General features: G+C 48.8%; 1 protein-coding gene across 5 annotated transcripts in view; it reads left to right on the plus strand.

The window, feature by feature from the left end:
• Positions 1 to 18,387, plus strand: part of TEP1 (telomerase associated protein 1) — a 2,409,067-nt gene that overhangs the window by 1,301,488 nt on the left and 1,089,192 nt on the right. For all 5 annotated transcript variants that reach the window (XM_069651741.1, XM_069651744.1, XM_069651746.1 and 2 more), the window contains 2 exons: positions 3,687 to 3,887; positions 4,048 to 4,241. In XM_069651741.1, coding sequence (XP_069507842.1) covers positions 3,687 to 3,887; positions 4,048 to 4,241 — 395 coding nt within the window. The remainder of the gene's footprint in view (positions 1 to 3,686; positions 3,888 to 4,047; positions 4,242 to 18,387) is intronic.

The raw sequence follows: 18,387 nt of genomic DNA on the forward strand, positions 1-18,387 counted from the left end.
GGACATGGACATCTCGTCATCCGACGAGGAAGACATAGGCTCCATCCACACCATCCTTGAGGAGGGTGGTAACGACGGAAATGTTGAAGAGATGCCCGCCGGAGACGGCGGCGACGAAGAAGTCTATGTCGGCGGTTACAACGACATAGGCGCTGGGCCCAGTGACCCTGTTCCCCAGGCATCTCAGAGATCTGTCGCAGGATATTCTCTCGACCCTCTACACGCTGGTGTCAGAGGTTCAGAAGAGGATGCCCATGGCACCACCGCCGACACCGTCAGCAACAACCCAGTTGACACTGAGGCCACCACTGCAGAAGAAAAGGAGGAGACACCTTACGCCTCCACTCCAAACGCTAGGGGCACAGGGACGGACACTACGAGAGGGACACTAATGAAGACGATGGACTCACTGCGCCACCAAGGCTTCTGTGCCGGACGAAGTGGGATTCTTCCACTCCATGATCGTCCGTGCATCCAAACTCTTCCAGCTCACCTCAGAAGAGAAGAAGGAGGGCTTCCTGTATTAGTTCCTGGAGGCGAAAAGGAAGACCATCCTTTCGGCACCACTCCTGGACAATGTCTGCAATGAGGGGCTGGCACTACTGAAGAACCCTACCTCAGCCCTGGCGAAGAGGGACCAGCTAGAAAAGAAATACTAGGTGCCGGAATCTGGCCCCACATGTCTGCGGTCTCGGCCGTGGCAAGGAAGAAGTCGTCCAACCTGTCGTCGTCCCCCTGCACAGTGAGGAGAAGAAGTTGGACGCTGTGGGACAGAAGGTCATTTACTCAGCTGCAACGATGGTCAAGGCGGCCAACACCTTAGCGATCCTGGCCAGGTACGACCGGAAGCTTTGGTAGAAGATGTCTCTAATCCTGGATTTCCTCCCCGAGGACAAGCGGGTAGAGGCTATGGAGATCCTTCAGGAAGGCGAGGTGGCGTCGGACCACACCATCACTGTGGCTTTGGACATCAGGGACACAGGGTTCCCCCAGATGGGAAACAGAGTTTGCCTCTGCCGTCGTGGCTGGCTGAAGGCCACCAACTTCAGGCAAGAGGTCCAGACGAGGGTCCTGGACATGCTGCTCGACGGAGACAACATTTTCGGAAAGGCCGTCGATAAATCTCTTCAGGCCATCAAGACCTACACAGAGACGGCCCGTGCCCTGGGCATGCTGCAACAGCACCGTCCGTCCTTTCGTCCCTCAGGAGGCAAGTCGGGGAGATCTTCGAAGAGCTTTGGTGGGGGATTGTCCTCTTACCGCTAACCCTCCACGACCCAGGAAGCCTACAGGGGTCGCTTAAAGGCCTTTGGAGGTGGCAGCCGTCGTCGTCAAGGCTCCCAGGGCTGCATGCCGGCCTCCAAGCAGGATTGAACCGGCCGGGACGTCAGGCCCCAGCCCTGCACCCCGGTGGGAGGCTGGCTGGCGAACTTCGTCGGCGTGTGGTACTTTTGGGAATTCGTTCGACAAGATCTGGCAAGCAGTATCATAATACTGATCTGTATGGATATGTTTTATAGTCATATGTCCGCCTCACACCGAAACTAATGTCACGCATACTTATTAAACAGATTACGAGCAAGCAAGTTATTTCATTGCGCACAATCCATGTGCTCAAACTGCAGGTCAGTGGCAACTTTCTGAAATGCGTCACACCGGATCACGACCTAGCACGGGTGCTACTGTTAATGTAAATTAGTTTTGATAGACATTGTCCTCACGCGAGCACATTTCCCGAAACCGCATTTGAGAAGCAACACTTTGATCATATTTAAGGCAACCATATGCCGTGTTCAGTTCCTAATGGTAACACATTCTAGTAATAACAGTAAGGAGTGAAGAGAGTTGTTTAGAAATGATGATATGATGCTGTGTATTACAATTGAAGTTTGGCTTATCCCTCTCAATTATTATGCATTTTTTTTCTCTTATCTCTCATGATCAGAAGGAATACATAGAACTGATCAAACTGATTGTGTGCATATAACTGAGCGAGTACATGCAACGGATGGAATGCATGGAACAGATAGAGGGCACAAAATGACACTGTACAAAAATGATTAGAGTGCATGGAACTATCTGGAGTGTATAAAACAATCGAAGTACATAGAATGGTTGGTGTGCATAAAACGGACTGAATAGAACGGTTTGGAGTGCATGGAACGCTTGGGAGTGCTTGAAACGGTTGGAATGCATGGAACGGTCAGAGTGCATGGAACTATTGGAGTGTGCTTGAACTCCAGCACCTAAGGTAAACCATCATATCACATCTCTACGCTTACTCTCTTCTTTACACCACCACTCAACTAGAACACAGCGATACTATGACACCATTCGGTATAGCTGTTCTCATACCATCACTTGCCTCATACTCCCCATCATCCTAACTAAACACAGCTGGTTACACACCTTCCAGCCTAGGCGTTCTCCTCAGGCCTAACACAGCCAGAATCGGTCAGGATAACAACCTCCCAGAACGAACACATACTCTTGATCTCCCATCCACCACACCTACCGCTAAGAAGCAACTATCACACGAATGCCACACCTGCTGCACACATATCCGGTGCTCACACGCACCTTATGACTCTCTTCTCTCCACTGACTTGAACTTCGGTTCCCGAGGGCGTTCAACCTACCAGCGCCTTGAGATCATACCAATGATACATAAGGCGCTATATAAATGCAACATAACATAACATGTACGTGAAACGTTGTGTTCTATGTATGTTTGTCATGTGGCCTACTGGTATGATGTTGTCACTAATTAATGCTGTAAATATATTTGCGCAGTTTACCATGCACACGATTATTGTAATGCAATTATGCACTTCATTGTTTGACTATTATCAGATAAGAAACATAGATCCTGAAGAAGGACCATTTCGGTCTGAAATGCATTTGTTTGATCAGGTATCTGCACTATTATTTTGAAGAATTAAAAGATACAAAACTGCTGAGTTTTGATCATCAATTTATTTTGCAAAAGGAAAATCAAAACTGCAACAAATATCTAAAATAGTTTACCAATACGAAAATTAACCACATAGTGGGTGGTGTGCAACCCACAACGAAGGGTATCAAGCCTAGGTTTTTTCATTCAACTACCTCTAGTACCCCTGTCTCCTCCTCTTCGGGGTGTTTTCTTTTTAGATTCCCCAAGATCTATTTCTCCCCCTGATGTTGCTTACTCTGTGTCACTGCTTGCCTCTGATGTTGCCTTCTTCTGGTGTCTCACCATCTCTTGCCTCCCTGCTTCCTCCGCAGGGGAGGGGTTCTCCAAATATGTCCCTACATTGACTCCTAAGGCGTTTTGGACGGATCTAGACTGTCGGGGTTCGTCTGTCCTACTTGACTGGTGGGCGGGTGATGTCCAGAGCCACAAGCTGTCTTGTGATGGGTCACTGAGATTGTCCCCTGCCATGTCACAGTGACCAAGGTCGGGTGACCAAGAGATACTCCTGAATCCATTCTCGAGTCCCACATCTTCTGGCTTGGGGTGCCACCCGACCTACAAAGTCACCACCTTTCCAGTCTTTAAAGAGAGTCAGGCTACTTCAATACACACCCTATGGTTCTCCAATGCTAAACATATCACCAGCAACATTACAGCTAAAGTAGTTGGTTATATTAGCTCTCTTTCACTGTTGACATTGGCTTCTTATTTCTGAATTTCTATTTTATAGGTGGATGCTTGTGCATCGGAGGATGAGGAGGAGATGGCCCAGGAGGCCTATCGCCAGTATCAGCATCACCAGTTTTGTGCCAGGAGCAAGCTGCTCACCAGTGCCACGAGCAGTATCCTTGAGACAAAGCAGCAATCTCCGCTAGGAGGAAGTGTGCTGGCTTTGAGTGCTGGTCCCAGTGAAGGCAAGACTGTGTTCATGGTAAGGCATGGGCTTGACATGAGATGGGAAGGGTAGTGGTGAATACATGCTGAAATTGGAAACCATACCTGCAGTCCAATGAGGATTCTGCATGTGCACCTTCCCCATGTCCATATGTTCAATGTCACTTCTGTTCATGCTTGTTTCTTTTTGTCTGCAGGCAGCCCTTGTGAATGAACTGAACATAGTGAGAGCAAAATATAACCAAGAAGACACCTCTTCATCGTCTGACATCATTTTCCATTTCTCAGAGGCCAGCCCGGGAGCACAGACCGTAGAGCGGATGTTGGCTAGATTCTGTGCCCTACTGAACCAGTACCTAAAGAAGGAGAGCAGCTTGCCACTAACTTACAGGTTAGGGGCCAGCAGCTACTTGTATTGCTGGTGTTACAACCCAAACATCTTGTGCCCTTTTCTAGTCTGCCGTCAACCAAAAGTCCTTTAATTTTACCATCTTCTATTCATGACATGGGTTTTTGCAACCTCTTCTGTTTCACCAGTTTCCTGAACGTTCTTCTGTTCTATCACACCTCAGTTGATCTCCTTATTTCAACTCACAGCTTCTTGAAGACCCATCTGTTCCATCATCTCCCTCTATTGCCTTCCAACTTGTTCCATAATTTCCTATTTATTTCTCCCCTAGCTTTTGATATACATTCCAAGCAATGTCCAGTTTGTTAGAACCCACTTAAATTCCACTCCAAGCATTTTTGGTCTCCCATCTTTCACACCCTAAGCTTCTGGTACACTCTTCCGATTAACCCTGATCATCTTGTACCCTCTGTCTGTTTCTCCCCTCTGTGTACTAAATGTGTTGTTGCCCCAGGTTTTATGAGCACTGTCTCTTCTACCCAGCTCCTTGCACCCTTACCTGTTTCAACACCACTTTCTTGTGTCCTCCATTGTTTCAACCCTAATCTCGTTTAACATCCATTGTGCCACCCTTCTGGCCCACTGCAGGTAACCTCAGCTCCTTCTTGGTAGTGCGGTTTTTCACCTTTCTTTGACCTCCTCCTGATGTTTCACCTTTAGCCTTTTATTTATTTCACTACAACATATTTATTTTACCCTTTTGTTCTTTTTAAGTTCATGTACCCCTTTCTATTTCACTCCCCACTTTGTGAACCTCTTTCATCCCATCTCCAGAATGTTGTATGATCTTTATGAACCTCTGCCTTTTTGGATATCTCTTTCCACCCTGCCTCTGGTAGTCCTTCTATCACACTAACCACTTTCTGTACCCCATTAGTTGTACATCCCAGGTTTCTTGACTCCCCTTGCCACATTCCCATGTGTTCTACATCAGGCTTCTTGTACTCTTGTTTTACCCACAGCTTCTTGCAACCTTTTCCATGTGACCTGAAACATCTAATTTCTGCAATTGGTTACACCTCAGCCCCTCATATTTATTTTTGTTACACTCCAAACTTATTGTAACCTTCTATGTGTTACCCCATCTCCCTGTACACATATTAAACCGCCAACTGCTGCTTATGTGCTTTCGTTCTACCCAACTCTTTGTCCTCCAATCCATTTCACCTATAGTTTATTTATTCTCATCTGTTCTTTGTCAAAAAACAATACCCTTTCGTTTTCATCTCCCGCTACCTGTATGTATATTCTTTGCACCCAACTGCACTTTTCCCCCATCAGTGCCACCCTAATTCCTCTACCCCTGTGCATTCCACTGCAGCACTTTTTCCCTCCCTCCAGTCTGCTCCGACTCTTTGAATCCTCTTCTTCTCTTTCAACCTCCTTGCTTTTAACCCTTCAGCTCCTGCATTCCACCCTATATCCATTGACTTTCTTCTGTTTCACCTTAGCTTCTTATTACCACTTTAATTGTACCCCAGTTTAAACAATCTTTTATGTTCATGCCAACCTTCTTTTACCCTTTCCTCTATCAGCCTATCTTCTACTCCCCATTCCACCGCTATGTCCTTGTAACTCTCTTATATTCCACTCCTATCATCTTGTTCCACCTTCCATTCAAGTTGTGGATTCTCAAACTCATTTCCCATCCTCTGCCAGCTTTTTGTCTACCTTTTTCTCGTGCATTCATCATTTACTATTTCCTTTTTTAGCAGCCCTATCTTCTCTTATCTCTTCTGAACCAGATTCTTGGATCCCATTATGTTCCACCTCGGCTTTTTTATATTCCTTTCTTATTCACCCTACTTTTTGTACCCCGTTTTCCTTTCATTCTTCCATCTCTTTATATGCTCTTATCTGTTTAATACCTAGCTCTTTCTCCTTTTCTGCACTACTCACAGATTCCTGTAAACCATTGTTTGTGGACTAAATTTCTTTGTATATTCATGTTTGCTTTTACAGCCTTTTGTTGTGCCCTGTGAAGAATCTAGTCAGGTCATCACTACTTCACTGTTGGAAATCACCCCTCATGTGGCCAGGGAAAGGCAGAAGCTACCCGATTCTGACCCGGGGGTTGCTATCTGCGGGAGGACCACATTAGGGAAGACAACCCTCTGGGAGGCAGATTATACTCGCTAGGTCAAGGCAGACATTTCACTGTTTCTTTAGCCTCTGGTAACACCTACCTGTCTCCCCATTCCTGTATGGCATACTTTAGTCTGGATGTAGAACCTCCAGTCATGACTAATCACCAACTGTATTTACATTCCCCTTTGCTTCATAACACTGACACAAGGGAGAGCACTGGAGTAATGAAGATCAATAGATGAGGAAAGCAACACTGCACTCTAGTTGTTGGAAAAGGTTAACAGGTGCCGGGGCATTTAAAAACACTACACCTGGGGAGAAAGAGAGGCTCACTACTCCTGACATCAGTGAGGACACCGAAGGAGAGCAGGCTTCAGTGCAGAGCGGAGAACCTGCTGGAGGTGCTCTCCAGGGAAGTCTGGAAGTAGAAGGTTTGCTGCGCTTGTGCCACAGACAGCAGAAGCTGTCAGGTGAAGGAGGACGCAAAGCGGGAAATGGAAAGCCAATGGGACGCCCTCCCAGCCGGCAAGCAAGCCGCAGCAAGAACAGTGAGATGCGAAGGGCACTGAAGCAGCCGACGGAAACCGGTGAGCCCAGAGAGCGAGGTTGGGAGACTGAGGCGCTTTATGGCAGATGTCGCACACCGTTGATGAACCTGGTAAACCCATACAAGGGAGCTGGGATACCAGGGCGATTGAGCAAAGAGACTAAGATGAATGAAGAGGGGTCGCTGACCCAATATATGAAATGTTTAATTAAAAGGTCTTGGGACTATATAAAAGAGAAGGTGATTACTGATGAGAAGTGTGAGTCTGAAACCCACTCTCACACACTGTTGATATAACTGTTTCAAGGCCCTTGTCACCCGCCTCCTCCTCCTCACCTGTATTTCCGTCGTCGGATGATTCTTCCATGAAAATATCTCTCCTCTCTCTCCAGGCAGATTCAGGCTTTTTGTTGAGGCTTTTAGGATGAGCTCCTCTGGAGGCCACCTTGCCTTATCCCTATTGTCCGGCAGTGGGACCTCCAGGGAGACCACCCCACTATCAGGGAAAAGCTTTGCCGAAAAACCCTGAGGATGTTTTTTGTAGGATGTTGTTGTAGAAGTCCTGAACTCCAGATGAACTTGATGAAACAGAAGAATTCGTATTTGACGGACTGAGGAGTTGAGAACTACAATTCCCAACAGGCACTGGTGAGGGGGGCAGCTCAGGTACAGTATTCCTTGCAGAAAAATCTGCAAGAAACGATCCGTTTGGCGGTGGATGGTACTCAAGCTCCGGGTATGAGGACACAGCCTGGAAGGCGAAGTAATGATATGATATGATATGATAGTTTGTTTAGATAGCGCCTATACACAATGTGTTTCAAAGCGCTTCAAGGCAAGGGAGGGAACAAGGGAAAATACAATGACATTCTTACAGGCCATGAACAGGAAGGATGTGAAATAACTATCGTACTCGGCCTGGCGACATTTCAGATAGTGCAAGAGCTATGACATAGATAAGGAAGGGAGGGGGAAGAGTGGGAAGGAAATGGAAACAGACAGGCAACTACCGTACTAGGCCTGATGACATTTCTGGTAGAGCCGGAGAAAACAAAAGGAGAAGGAGAGGGGGGCAGAAAGGGAGGGGAGGAACAAAACAAGCGACTATCATACTAGGCCTGACGACATTTCAGATGGTGCTGGAGGGGGGGGTGGGGAGGAAAAAACAGTAATGGGAGGGGGGAGGAAACAGACGAGGTTGCTATCATATTAGGTCCAGGGACAATTCTGATGGTGTAAGTGCATAGAAGAAAGTAAGGGGAGGAGATAGGAAAAGGGAGAAAGGGAGAGCAGGAGAGAACAGAGAGTAAGCAGTCCAAAAGAGTGGAGAAGCAAGAGGGGAGAGCGAATACAATTGCAGAAGTCAGTAGTAACACAATGTTGCAAGCCAGGATACACGATGAAGATGGGAGTAAAAGTTGCAAAGGAAGTCCAGCATGAGAGTTGAGAAAGGGTGACGCACCGTGAATGAATCAAGTCCATAAAAGTCAAATCCAGCATTGGCCACAAGACGGTGATGGTGAAACCAGAATGTATCAGGACAGACTCCTGCAGAAGTAGGCTGGAGGAGGTAGAGGGGTATCAGGGTAGAAGAATCAAGCGAAACAGGTAACACTTGTGTGTGAGAAGGGAGGGGGTTCCAAGACAACTGCAATGTTCAGCCAGTGGGTCCTCATCACTGTTCTCATCTGAGGCTGTTCCTGGTATGGGCACTGTGGAAGAAGTGCCCGCCTTTTTATCCCTTGAATGCTCCTCAAGGCACCAAACCATTAAGTAGCTCCTCCCACATTTTTCCCGCTCTTTTCTGAGCTTGCTTAGTGAAGATTTTGAAAGATGGTTTTCTGTTGTGGAGATATTGCAACAATTGCTCGCCTAACATGGAAGCACTTACCAACTAAAGAAAAATTGAAAGAACTCATGTTAGATGAGCACCTGATGCTCAAATGCAATCCTTCCCTAAATAGTATAGCATACACATCCAGAGTTGTTGTCTATTTCACAGAACTTCAACCTCAAAAGGGAAGCACTTACAACCTTGAAGCTGTATTTCTCTGAGGTTCCAAGACGTCTAAAATTCAAAACTGCAATGTTCAGCCAGTGGGTCTGCATCACTGTTGTCATCTGAGGCTGTTCCTGGTGTGGGCACTGTGGAAGAAGTGCCCGCCTTTTTATCCCTTGAAAGGCCTTCAAGGCACCAAACCATTAAGTAGCTCCTCCCACATTTTTCCTGCTCTTTTCTGAGCTTGCTTAGTGAAGATTTTGAAAGTATAGAGAGATGGTTTTCTGTAGTGGAGATATTGCAACAATTGCTCACCTAACATGGAAGCGCTTACTAACTAAAGAAAAATAGAAAGAACTCCTGTTAGGTGAGCACCTGATGCTCAAATGCAATTCTTCCCTAAATATTATAACATACACAATGTAGAAAGCAAGTCGCTCCCAGAGGAACGTGACTTCCGGGTCGCTCCGTGTGCCGGAGTGAACAGCCCCGCCGCAATGTGGTTCCCGTGAGTAAAGCGGTCCAGGACTCGGAAACCTGAGCGGCTTAAAGCGTTCTGAAAGGAATAAGACAGCGTTCCGAGACACGGAACGGACAGAAAGACGGAAGAATAGGGCGAGAAGGAAATAGGTAAGGTAACCGTAGGAGGAAGGGAGGAACACTCGCACAGCGTGTAAACCCGAAAGAACGTAGGGTTGCAACGCGCTGAGGAATCCTTCAGACGCATCTAAATACACGTCATACACAAGAAGTGTAAACACTAGAATGCTGCGCTCGCTTCTACTCAGGAGTGCAGCGGCTCAGCCTTTCCTCCATTGATTCCACAACCTCCAAGGTCTGTGAATCATGACACCTGCACCCAAATACTGAACCAATTAAGAAAGTCCTGGCAGTAGAGTAAACCAGGCATACAGTGACTGTGGGACCCGCACCCAAGTGACGAAATAAGAAAGTCGTGGCAGGAGAGTAATCCGGGCATATAGCGAATATGGGACCCGCACCCAACCAAGCAAGAAAGTCCTGGCAGGAGAGTAAACCAGGCACACAGCGAGTCTGGGACCTGCACCCAATTAAGATTGTGCACATGGAAAATGGGGAAAGCAGTTCCCCAATTGTGCGGAACCTAGGGTAAGGGAGTCTCCCTCCCCTTTTGCCGGTGAAGTGAAGTCTGTGAACTGTGTTAAAATCAAGAAAGCTCAGGCAGTGTGCACCGGCGGAGAGGGGAGGTGAGTGGAGGCACAAGGACTCAGCCTCCTCCTCTCTAGAAACTGGTGGATGCTAAAGGGCTGAGGTACGGGCCTGGATACACTGTGTGGCACCACAGAGCAGGAGGATCTGGCTCACAACAAGTAAGAGGGTGCCAAGAGAGAGAAAGCAGGGCTGGCACCAACACACAGAGACTGTACTGGAGCAGGCTGCAGGGGCCAGTGCCAGGGCAGCGAAGAAGCTGGAGGCAGACAGACACATTAGCGCCTGGAAGATACAGTGAGAAAGCTGTGCTGCATGGGAGCTGAGGAAAGAGGTAATCAGTTGGCAATAAAGAGACACCAGGCCAGGCCTGGACAAGACTACAGAGTCAAAGGCGGCAGGAGAGAGGCGCTGGAAAGCACGGCAGACAGCAGCTGCAATTAGACAGAGAGCCTGCATCCCTGCACGCTCGAGGTAGGCTGAGGGCGGGGGAGCCGGAGCAGCACCGTTGGGGGAAGCAAAGAGGCAGACTAAGGAAGGGCCCAGCCCCTAACATACTAGGAGGCGCCGAGAACACAAGGAGAGGCCAGTGATACTGGTCAGAACACCACCACAAGGGCCACCGATGGGACCCAAGCAAAGGGCTACATTTGGTTGCGCCTGAACCCCTTGCAAAGTTCCACACAAAGTGGAAGGTACGAGTACAGCAAAGTACAGAGGAGAAGGTGCTGCAAATGCGGGATTCAGCACTAAATGATACCGCCCCCAAGAAGTAGACGACAGACCTTCCAGAGCAGACTGGCAGTGAGAAGCCAGGCAAGCCACCCCATGGAAACATGACTAGTAACAAATAAGAGGTCGGAGACAGTGCCGTAGGGAGGCATTCTGCCCACATGCCGGATAGACCATATAAGGGGAAGACCAGGCAGACCAGAATGGACTCCTTTGCACGTAAGGGAGAGAGTGGTAGAGGCCATTGCAAGAGAGCGGCAATGAGCAAGTAGAGACCAGAACAGAAGAAAATCAAATATTGAAGGCCATAGCAGCGCTCAAAACCACATTGGAGAAAATAATAGATGAGGTAATAACGGATTACTGCTGAGACAGGACGTCCAAACGCTAGCTGAAAAAGGGCGAACAGTGGAAACCCAAGCAGCTGAGAATAAACAGCATATAGCGGGGACCATGACTGAGGTGAGGCAGCTTAAATTGCAAGTGGCAGCGCTCAAAAGCAGGGAAGAGGATGTTGTAGGAAGGGCACGTCAGAACAATATAAGGCTTGTGGGCCTGCCGGAAGGAGAGGGCAGAGATCCCAAGACATTCGTGGAAAATATGCTGTTACAAGAGATAGGGCTGTGCAACCTGTCAAAAGGTATTACTATAGAAAGGGCCTTTAGGTCCCGCGCCAGAAGACCTCCGCCAGGGGCACCCCTGAGACCGGTGATAACGAAAATCCTGAATTACAGAGACAAAGGGACAATCCTTGTGTTTTCCAGATGAGATGGGGTAATTGAAAGGGGGTCTGCCAAGATAGCTGTATACCCAGACTACACATTGAAAGTACAGGGGCAGAGAGCGACCTTTTGCCCCACCAATCAGACTACGGAGGGCCGGCTTTAAGTACATGTTGATTTACCCAGCAAAGCACAAAGTCATACATATTGGCGCCTCACACTTTTTCAACACCACGGAGGGAGCACACGCTTGGATGGATACTCTTGGAGTAGCACCTCTACCGAGACAACGCAGCAAAAGACTTGAGGGACGATGGCGGTGAAGAAGAGGCTGGCCTCCAAGAGACACACAGTAGGAACTTAAGTGTTTTACAAAAGGCGGGAGCGAGAGTGAGGAAGCCAAGAGAGGGTAGATAGTCTGTGACAGAGAGTAATCGCTGCATTTACACACTTTCACCTCTTCCAGTTCTTTAGGGTGCCAGTTAGAGACACCCAGCCACTGCATGCGAGACGGGGGTAGGAGGAGATAAACGGTGCAGTGTGAGAAGCTGCCGAGCCTGAATGAGCCAAGTGCTGTTGTGCAATTGTTAGAATGTTAGGGGGAGTTTGAAATTCAGTTTAAAGTTGAATTACAATGCATGCAGACCCACTGCGAGGTTCGCGCAACCACGCCACTAAATAAGGTGTGTATAAGTTGAGGAGGAATTGGGCCTGCGTGTCTAGGGATGGAGAAAGAAGCAAGAGGTTTATGGGGTGTGGGACGCCTGAGGGAAGGAGGTGCTGTAGACTGGAATGAGCAATGTTAAAGTTATCACTTGGAATGTCAGGGAGATAAACAGTTTTGTGATGAGGAATAGGGTGCTCACATACTTGAAAGGGAAAGGGGCGCTCATAGCCCTCTTGCAGGAGACACATCTAGCTGCGGCTAGACAAGTTACGATCAGCAAGAAGTCGGGAGGGTTGGAGGCTGCTGGATGTAAGTGCGACAATGAGGGCAGGATGGTGGTTTTACATGGGTTTGAAAAGCAGAAGGATATCTGAATTATTAATACATATGCCCCCAACCACAACGCTACCACTTTTTTCAAGGCACTGGGCCCTAGATTGGCTCCCTATAGAGGCGACATGTGGATATGGGGGCAGACTTCAATTGCACACTAGACCCTACCTTAGACAAATCTGATGATGGGCACAAGAAACGGGCACAACTGGCAAAAGCTTTGAGCATCATGTTGAAGGGGATTGGCCTGAGAGACATATGGAGGGTACTGCATGAGGAAGGGAGAGGCTACTCCTATTATTCAAGCCCGCCTGAAGGGTACATGCGCATAGACTGTATGCTCACGGAAAACGAATCATTGGGCGAATTTGTCGCAGTTGAGTACAAAGCAAGGGTTCTATCGGACCACACACCGCTGGTCGTGACATGGCAAAGGTCTGCGAATAAGCCCCCGATCCCGACGTGGAGGCTGAGAGCAAAGGCGTTATTGGACTAGCAGTTCAGGGCCCACATGGTGGCGAGGATAGAGTTCTTTGCCCTAAATTTGGTGATCGTAAACAGCAGAGGGTCCTTGTGGGAAGCCTTTAAGGTGGTGATGAGAGGGGAGGCAATTGGTTGAATGGGGGGCATACGAAGAGAGCTGCTGCGCAGTATTGCTGATATAGAGGTGCAGATGGAGGTGCTGATGGAGGGGGGGGGACCCAGGTGGTGCGAGGAACAACTCACTAAGCTCTGACAGACTTGTATAGTGCATTGGGAGCGATTGGGCAAACATGATTACGCCAGATAGCTGGAGGAACTCCATGAAAGCGGGGGATGAGTACGGGAGGGTATTGGCCTGGTTGTGACATGCAGAGTAGAAGAGGGAAATGATTAGCTATATTAGGGATGAGTGTTGGGAGGAGTTGTGGGCCCAGACTGAAATTAATGCAACGTTTGGCAGATACTACCGGCAGTTGTACAGCACAGGTGGGGTAGGGGGATGCCAAAGAAATGGGAGACTCAGACAGATATAGTGTTGCTACGCTTGGAGCAGGGACAAGCAGAGATGCTAGATGCACCGCTGACATAGGAGGAATTGAGGGCCACCATACTCTCCCTACCCACTGGCAAAACGCCAGGGGGCTGACGGCCTCCCGGCACAATTTTACAAGGAATATGTAAATAAGCTGATGCTGCATCTCTTACGGATGCTGTAAGGATCATTTTGAAGCGGGTTTGCTGTCTGTGCGTCTACGAGAGTAGACTAGTGTGCCGATGCTGAAACTGGGCAAACCATTGCTTGATTGCGGATCCTACAGACCGCTCTCAATGATAAATCAGGATTGCAAAGTTCTGTCTGTGCTCATAGCAAACAGACTCAGTGGGGTGACGGGAACTCTGGTACATTCAGACCAGACAGGATATGTCCTGGGGCGAAGCACGTCTTGGAACTTACACAGACTATACTATATTATTGATGAGACTAGGGGGGTAGAGGAAGAGTATGTGGTGGCTTTGCTAGACGCGATCAAAGCGTTTGACCCGGAGTGGTGGGAGTGGCTGCATGCGGTTTTGCAGCGCTTCGGGCCGGCCCAGTTTTCTTACGAGCGTACAGCAGCTATTCAGGAAGCCGATGGCCAGGGTGAAAACGGGGAAGCACATCTCAGAGACATGAGAATTGGGCTGAGGGACCAAACGGGGGTGTCCGCTTTCTCCAATGCTGTTCATCTTGGCGCTGGAACCCTTGGCAGCTGTCCTCAGGATGGAACTTTAAGGAGGCTGGCATGCCAGTAGGTGCCAACACACATTGATCTCGCTGTATGCGGACGACATGCTCCTGTACATGCAGAACCCTGAGGTGAACCAACCATACATGCTGGAGGTCCTGGACGGATTAGCTAGGTTGTCCGGTATAATCATCATCGGATGAGAAATTGAGGCCATTCCCATTGGCAGGTCTTTTAGGGTTGGACCAAAAGCGCTTACCGAATTTGGGGTTGAAGTGGGCAGTGGAGACCTTTCGGTATTTGGGAGTGGATGGGTATCAAGAATCCTGGGATAGAACACGAGCTGAACACACAGAAGGGGTTCCACGGGGTTGAAAGAACCATGGAATTCTAGCAGACGGTGCTGTTATCTATGAGCCGCCGAGCTGCGATGTTAAAGATGGTGTTACTGCCACGCTTGCTCTACCATTTTGTTAATATACCCATTGATATTCCGGGACAGTTCTTCGGGAAAGTGAACTCGCAGACTAGGGCATTCATCTGGGGAGGCGGGAGGTGCAAGATATCATTGGGCACACTGAGTAGAGATTATAGGGATGGAGGAATCAGATTGCTGAATTTTGAGGTGTATTACCTGGCGGGTCAATTGCAGTTTGTCACGACCTGGCTTGCGGATGAAGGCTCACTGGACACGGGGTTGCTGCCGGGCGAGGCTGGACCATACTATTTGAGTGAGCCACTTTGGGTAGGGGGGTGCCATTCTACAAGATACATTGGCTCTGGGTAGGAGAATTTGGCACAGACTGTGGAGGATGATGGAAAAACGGGAACCATACTCCACTAATATACCTTTGCCAGCAATTTATGGGAGGAATCCAGGGGAGGTTCGCAGCCATCATGTTCACTAGGAATCAAATTGGATAATCACCCTGAGAGATTTATACTAGGAGGGAGCGTAGGTGGGATTCCCGGAACTGACAGAGCAATATGACATTCCTAAAGGCCAATTTTTGTTGCACCATAACCTAATTAAGGCAGCAGAGGACAAATGGCCGGGCATGAGAAAGGGTGAGGAGGGTGTGCTATGCTGGAAGCTTTTTATGATGTGGCAGTTAGGGGGGGGCACGATTTTGAGGCTCTACGAGCTGGTACGGGATGCACTGGTCAGAAAGAGCTCAGGGCGAGAACCAAGCGGGAGAGAGATCTTGGGCGGCCTCTCGCAGATGGGGAATGGGCCAGAGTGCTGGTATGTACAAGGACTGTGTCAGGAACACTAGATTTAAACAGATACAGCTACTAGTCACTCATAAGCCATACATCAACTTGCAAGCCATTTCAAAGTTCCAAGGATCAGAGATGCCCCAGATGCACGAGCGACTTGGCAGGCATGTTGCATATGTTTTGGTTGTGCCCGGTGATCAGGGTTTTCTGGCAGAACATAGCGAGTAGAGTCATGGGAGGAGGGATAGATATGCAGGAGTGGACACCTGTGGCATGCCTATTGGGACTATACCAGCAGCGGTGTGGAGGGCGGGGCGCATCTAACAAAGATGAAAGATCTAATGTGTGTCTTGGCCAAGAGACGGATCATGCTAGCATGGAAGTCAGCGGAGGGTCCCGGCATAGAGGCATGGTGGGAAGATTTAAAGAAATGATCAGAGGCTGAGACGGTAGTGTGGCATTGGGTGGTGTACAGGGGACAATGGGAGGTCAGGAATGATGTGACGGCGTGAATAACACTTGTTCAGGACATGTTCGCAACCCCAGATGAAAGGCCCCCCTTAGCTTATCAGGGTAACGGTGGAGAGTGACTCATGAGCTGGAAGAGATGTGAGAGGAGGCAGACCGGTGGGTTGTGTGGGGCTGGTAGCATGCTGAGTTGGGGTTGTGTTTTAGTTGTGAAATTGGAGACATAAAATACGATGTTGCTAAGTGCTACTGGGCAGTGGAGCAGCAGGAGTTGGGACGCAAGTGGAAGGCAAAAGCACAGATGGTGGGAGGCAACGGGCCCGCCCGGGTTTAACTAGTGGCACAGGGGCTGAACACTGAGGAGCGCACAGGACAGTATGTGTTACTCATTCATTTTTCTGCTGCCCCTGTTGGCTTCACTTACTGCTGGAAAATGTTTACTGTCTGGTTGCCAAAAGGCAATAAAAAAGAAGTTTAAAAAAAAAAAAACCTGGAAGCTGTGCTTTCTGGAACTGTGAAATCTGTGAACTTTGAAAAAGCTAAGGAAAGCTCAGAGGCATATTCCTTGGGCCTGTGAATTGTGGAGCTGTGAACATCTCAGGGGAAGGGTCATACCCCTTTAGATTGTGGAATGGTATAACCAAAAAGGAAATCAAGAGAGAAATCGTATATCTTGAGTTGATGATCTGTGTAAACCAGAGGAAACTCGGGGGAAGAGCCATCCCCCATGAGATTATGGAGTATGCTAATGAGAAAGATAAGAACATTGAAAACATAAAGAAAGTAGTAGAACTTTGTTTTCTTTTACACTTTGGAACTTTATGTTGGAACTTTGGAAAGGAACTACAGGTGATGAGCTAAAAGACATTTTCCCCCTCACGTTATTTTGAGTTAAGTGTGCGAGGGTCAGGTTAGGATTTTGGACACAGGCGTTCCTTTGTTTTATTTGAGGCAGGGAAACCCCTCCTAGAGTTAGGGATAGGTAGGATTTCCCCAACCCTCTCTTAAATTTGATCAATAAAAGTCTTTAACAGTCAACATAATACCACTGTGTCCAGGTTGTACTCTTTATCCCTTACAACCCCCTTTTGTTATATCATTAAGTTCCAGTTGCTCCTTAGCAGCCTCTTATAACCCCTTTAGTTCTTCTTCATATTACTGCACCATTTATTTTCTACCCTAACCCCTTTCATCCGCCTTTCACTCATTCCACTGCTTCTTGCATCCCCTTGACTTCCCAAACAGCTTCTCATGCCTTTTGTGTCTGTGTTGTAGGAGAGCCATGGTATCACAAGTATGACACAGACACAATAGGTACGATTTGTAAAAACCTTTATTGAAGTTTCTGGGGTTGGAAAACTCCTATTCGAGGGGATTGGGTCCTCCGACGTCTTCCATATCTATAACAGTAATCACCACAGCTGTGCTGCTTTGGAAAATCTTTCGGCGTCCTGCGTCGATGACGTCGATATGACGCCCTCGAGGACCTCCTCCGACGGCTGATGTCACTGAATGTTATAAGTAGGACGCACGACGCCCGAAGCCTCAGTTCCGTTTTTTCCGCGAACATGTTCGCTTCAGAGATCTCGGCGCGCCTCGACTCTTTGGAGTTTGTTCTTTCGGTTCTTCGAACCTGTTCGTTTGTGAAGTTAAAGTCCTTCGTGATGTCTACCTCTTCTTCCACCCCGCGTCCGGGCTTCAAGAAGTGCGGGGACTGCGGGTCCAAGATGTCGGTGACGGACTCGCACGACGCCTACCTCTGGTGCCTCGGGGAGGCCCATGACACGGATGATTGTGTCGACTGCCAGTCGCTTATGTCCAAAGCCTTGCGGGAGCGCATGAAGAAACTGTCGGTCGGTAAGGTGTCCAAGCCCTGGAAGTCAAGGTCCGCGGATCTTTCAACAGACGTTTCGAGGGGCGACTCTCCGCATCGGCATCGGAAGTCCAGTGGGTCTCGGTCCCGGAGTGGCTCCCGCCATTCCTCTGCCTCTTCGAGGCACTCCCGGAAGCGTCGTCATCGGTCACCTTCCCCGTCCTCATTTGAGGACCCCGCCCGTCGGCGGGTTGTTTATCCCACCAAGCATGCGATGCCGGAGGAATGGGCTTCCTTCTCTAAGAAAATGCTAGCGATTCTCGAATCGCAGGGCACTGGTCCGTCTGCGCCTCCGAGTGGGGTCGGTCGTGATCGGACTAGAGACACAGCTCGTACGCCTTCGGTCTCGGGTGGTTGGCACGATGCGCGGGAGCGGTCCCGCTCGGACAAGGGGAATCGTTCTAGTCACGCCCGTTCCAGGTCCCGGTCCTCGACACGCTCGAGACCGTGTGAGCCTGTGATGTCTTCGAGCCTGTGGCACCGAGGTCGTCGAGGGACTCTCTCTAGTCTCCGCCTCCGAGGAAGTTGTCGACAGCATCAGCGCCCAGGATGTCGAGGGACACGCTCGGGACTCCGCCCTT

This window comes from Ambystoma mexicanum, chromosome 3p (assembly GCF_040938575.1).
Source record: "Ambystoma mexicanum isolate Mex_15411 chromosome 3p, UKY_AmexF1_1, whole genome shotgun sequence".
In the NCBI taxonomy this organism is placed as follows: Eukaryota; Metazoa; Chordata; class Amphibia; order Caudata; family Ambystomatidae; genus Ambystoma; species Ambystoma mexicanum.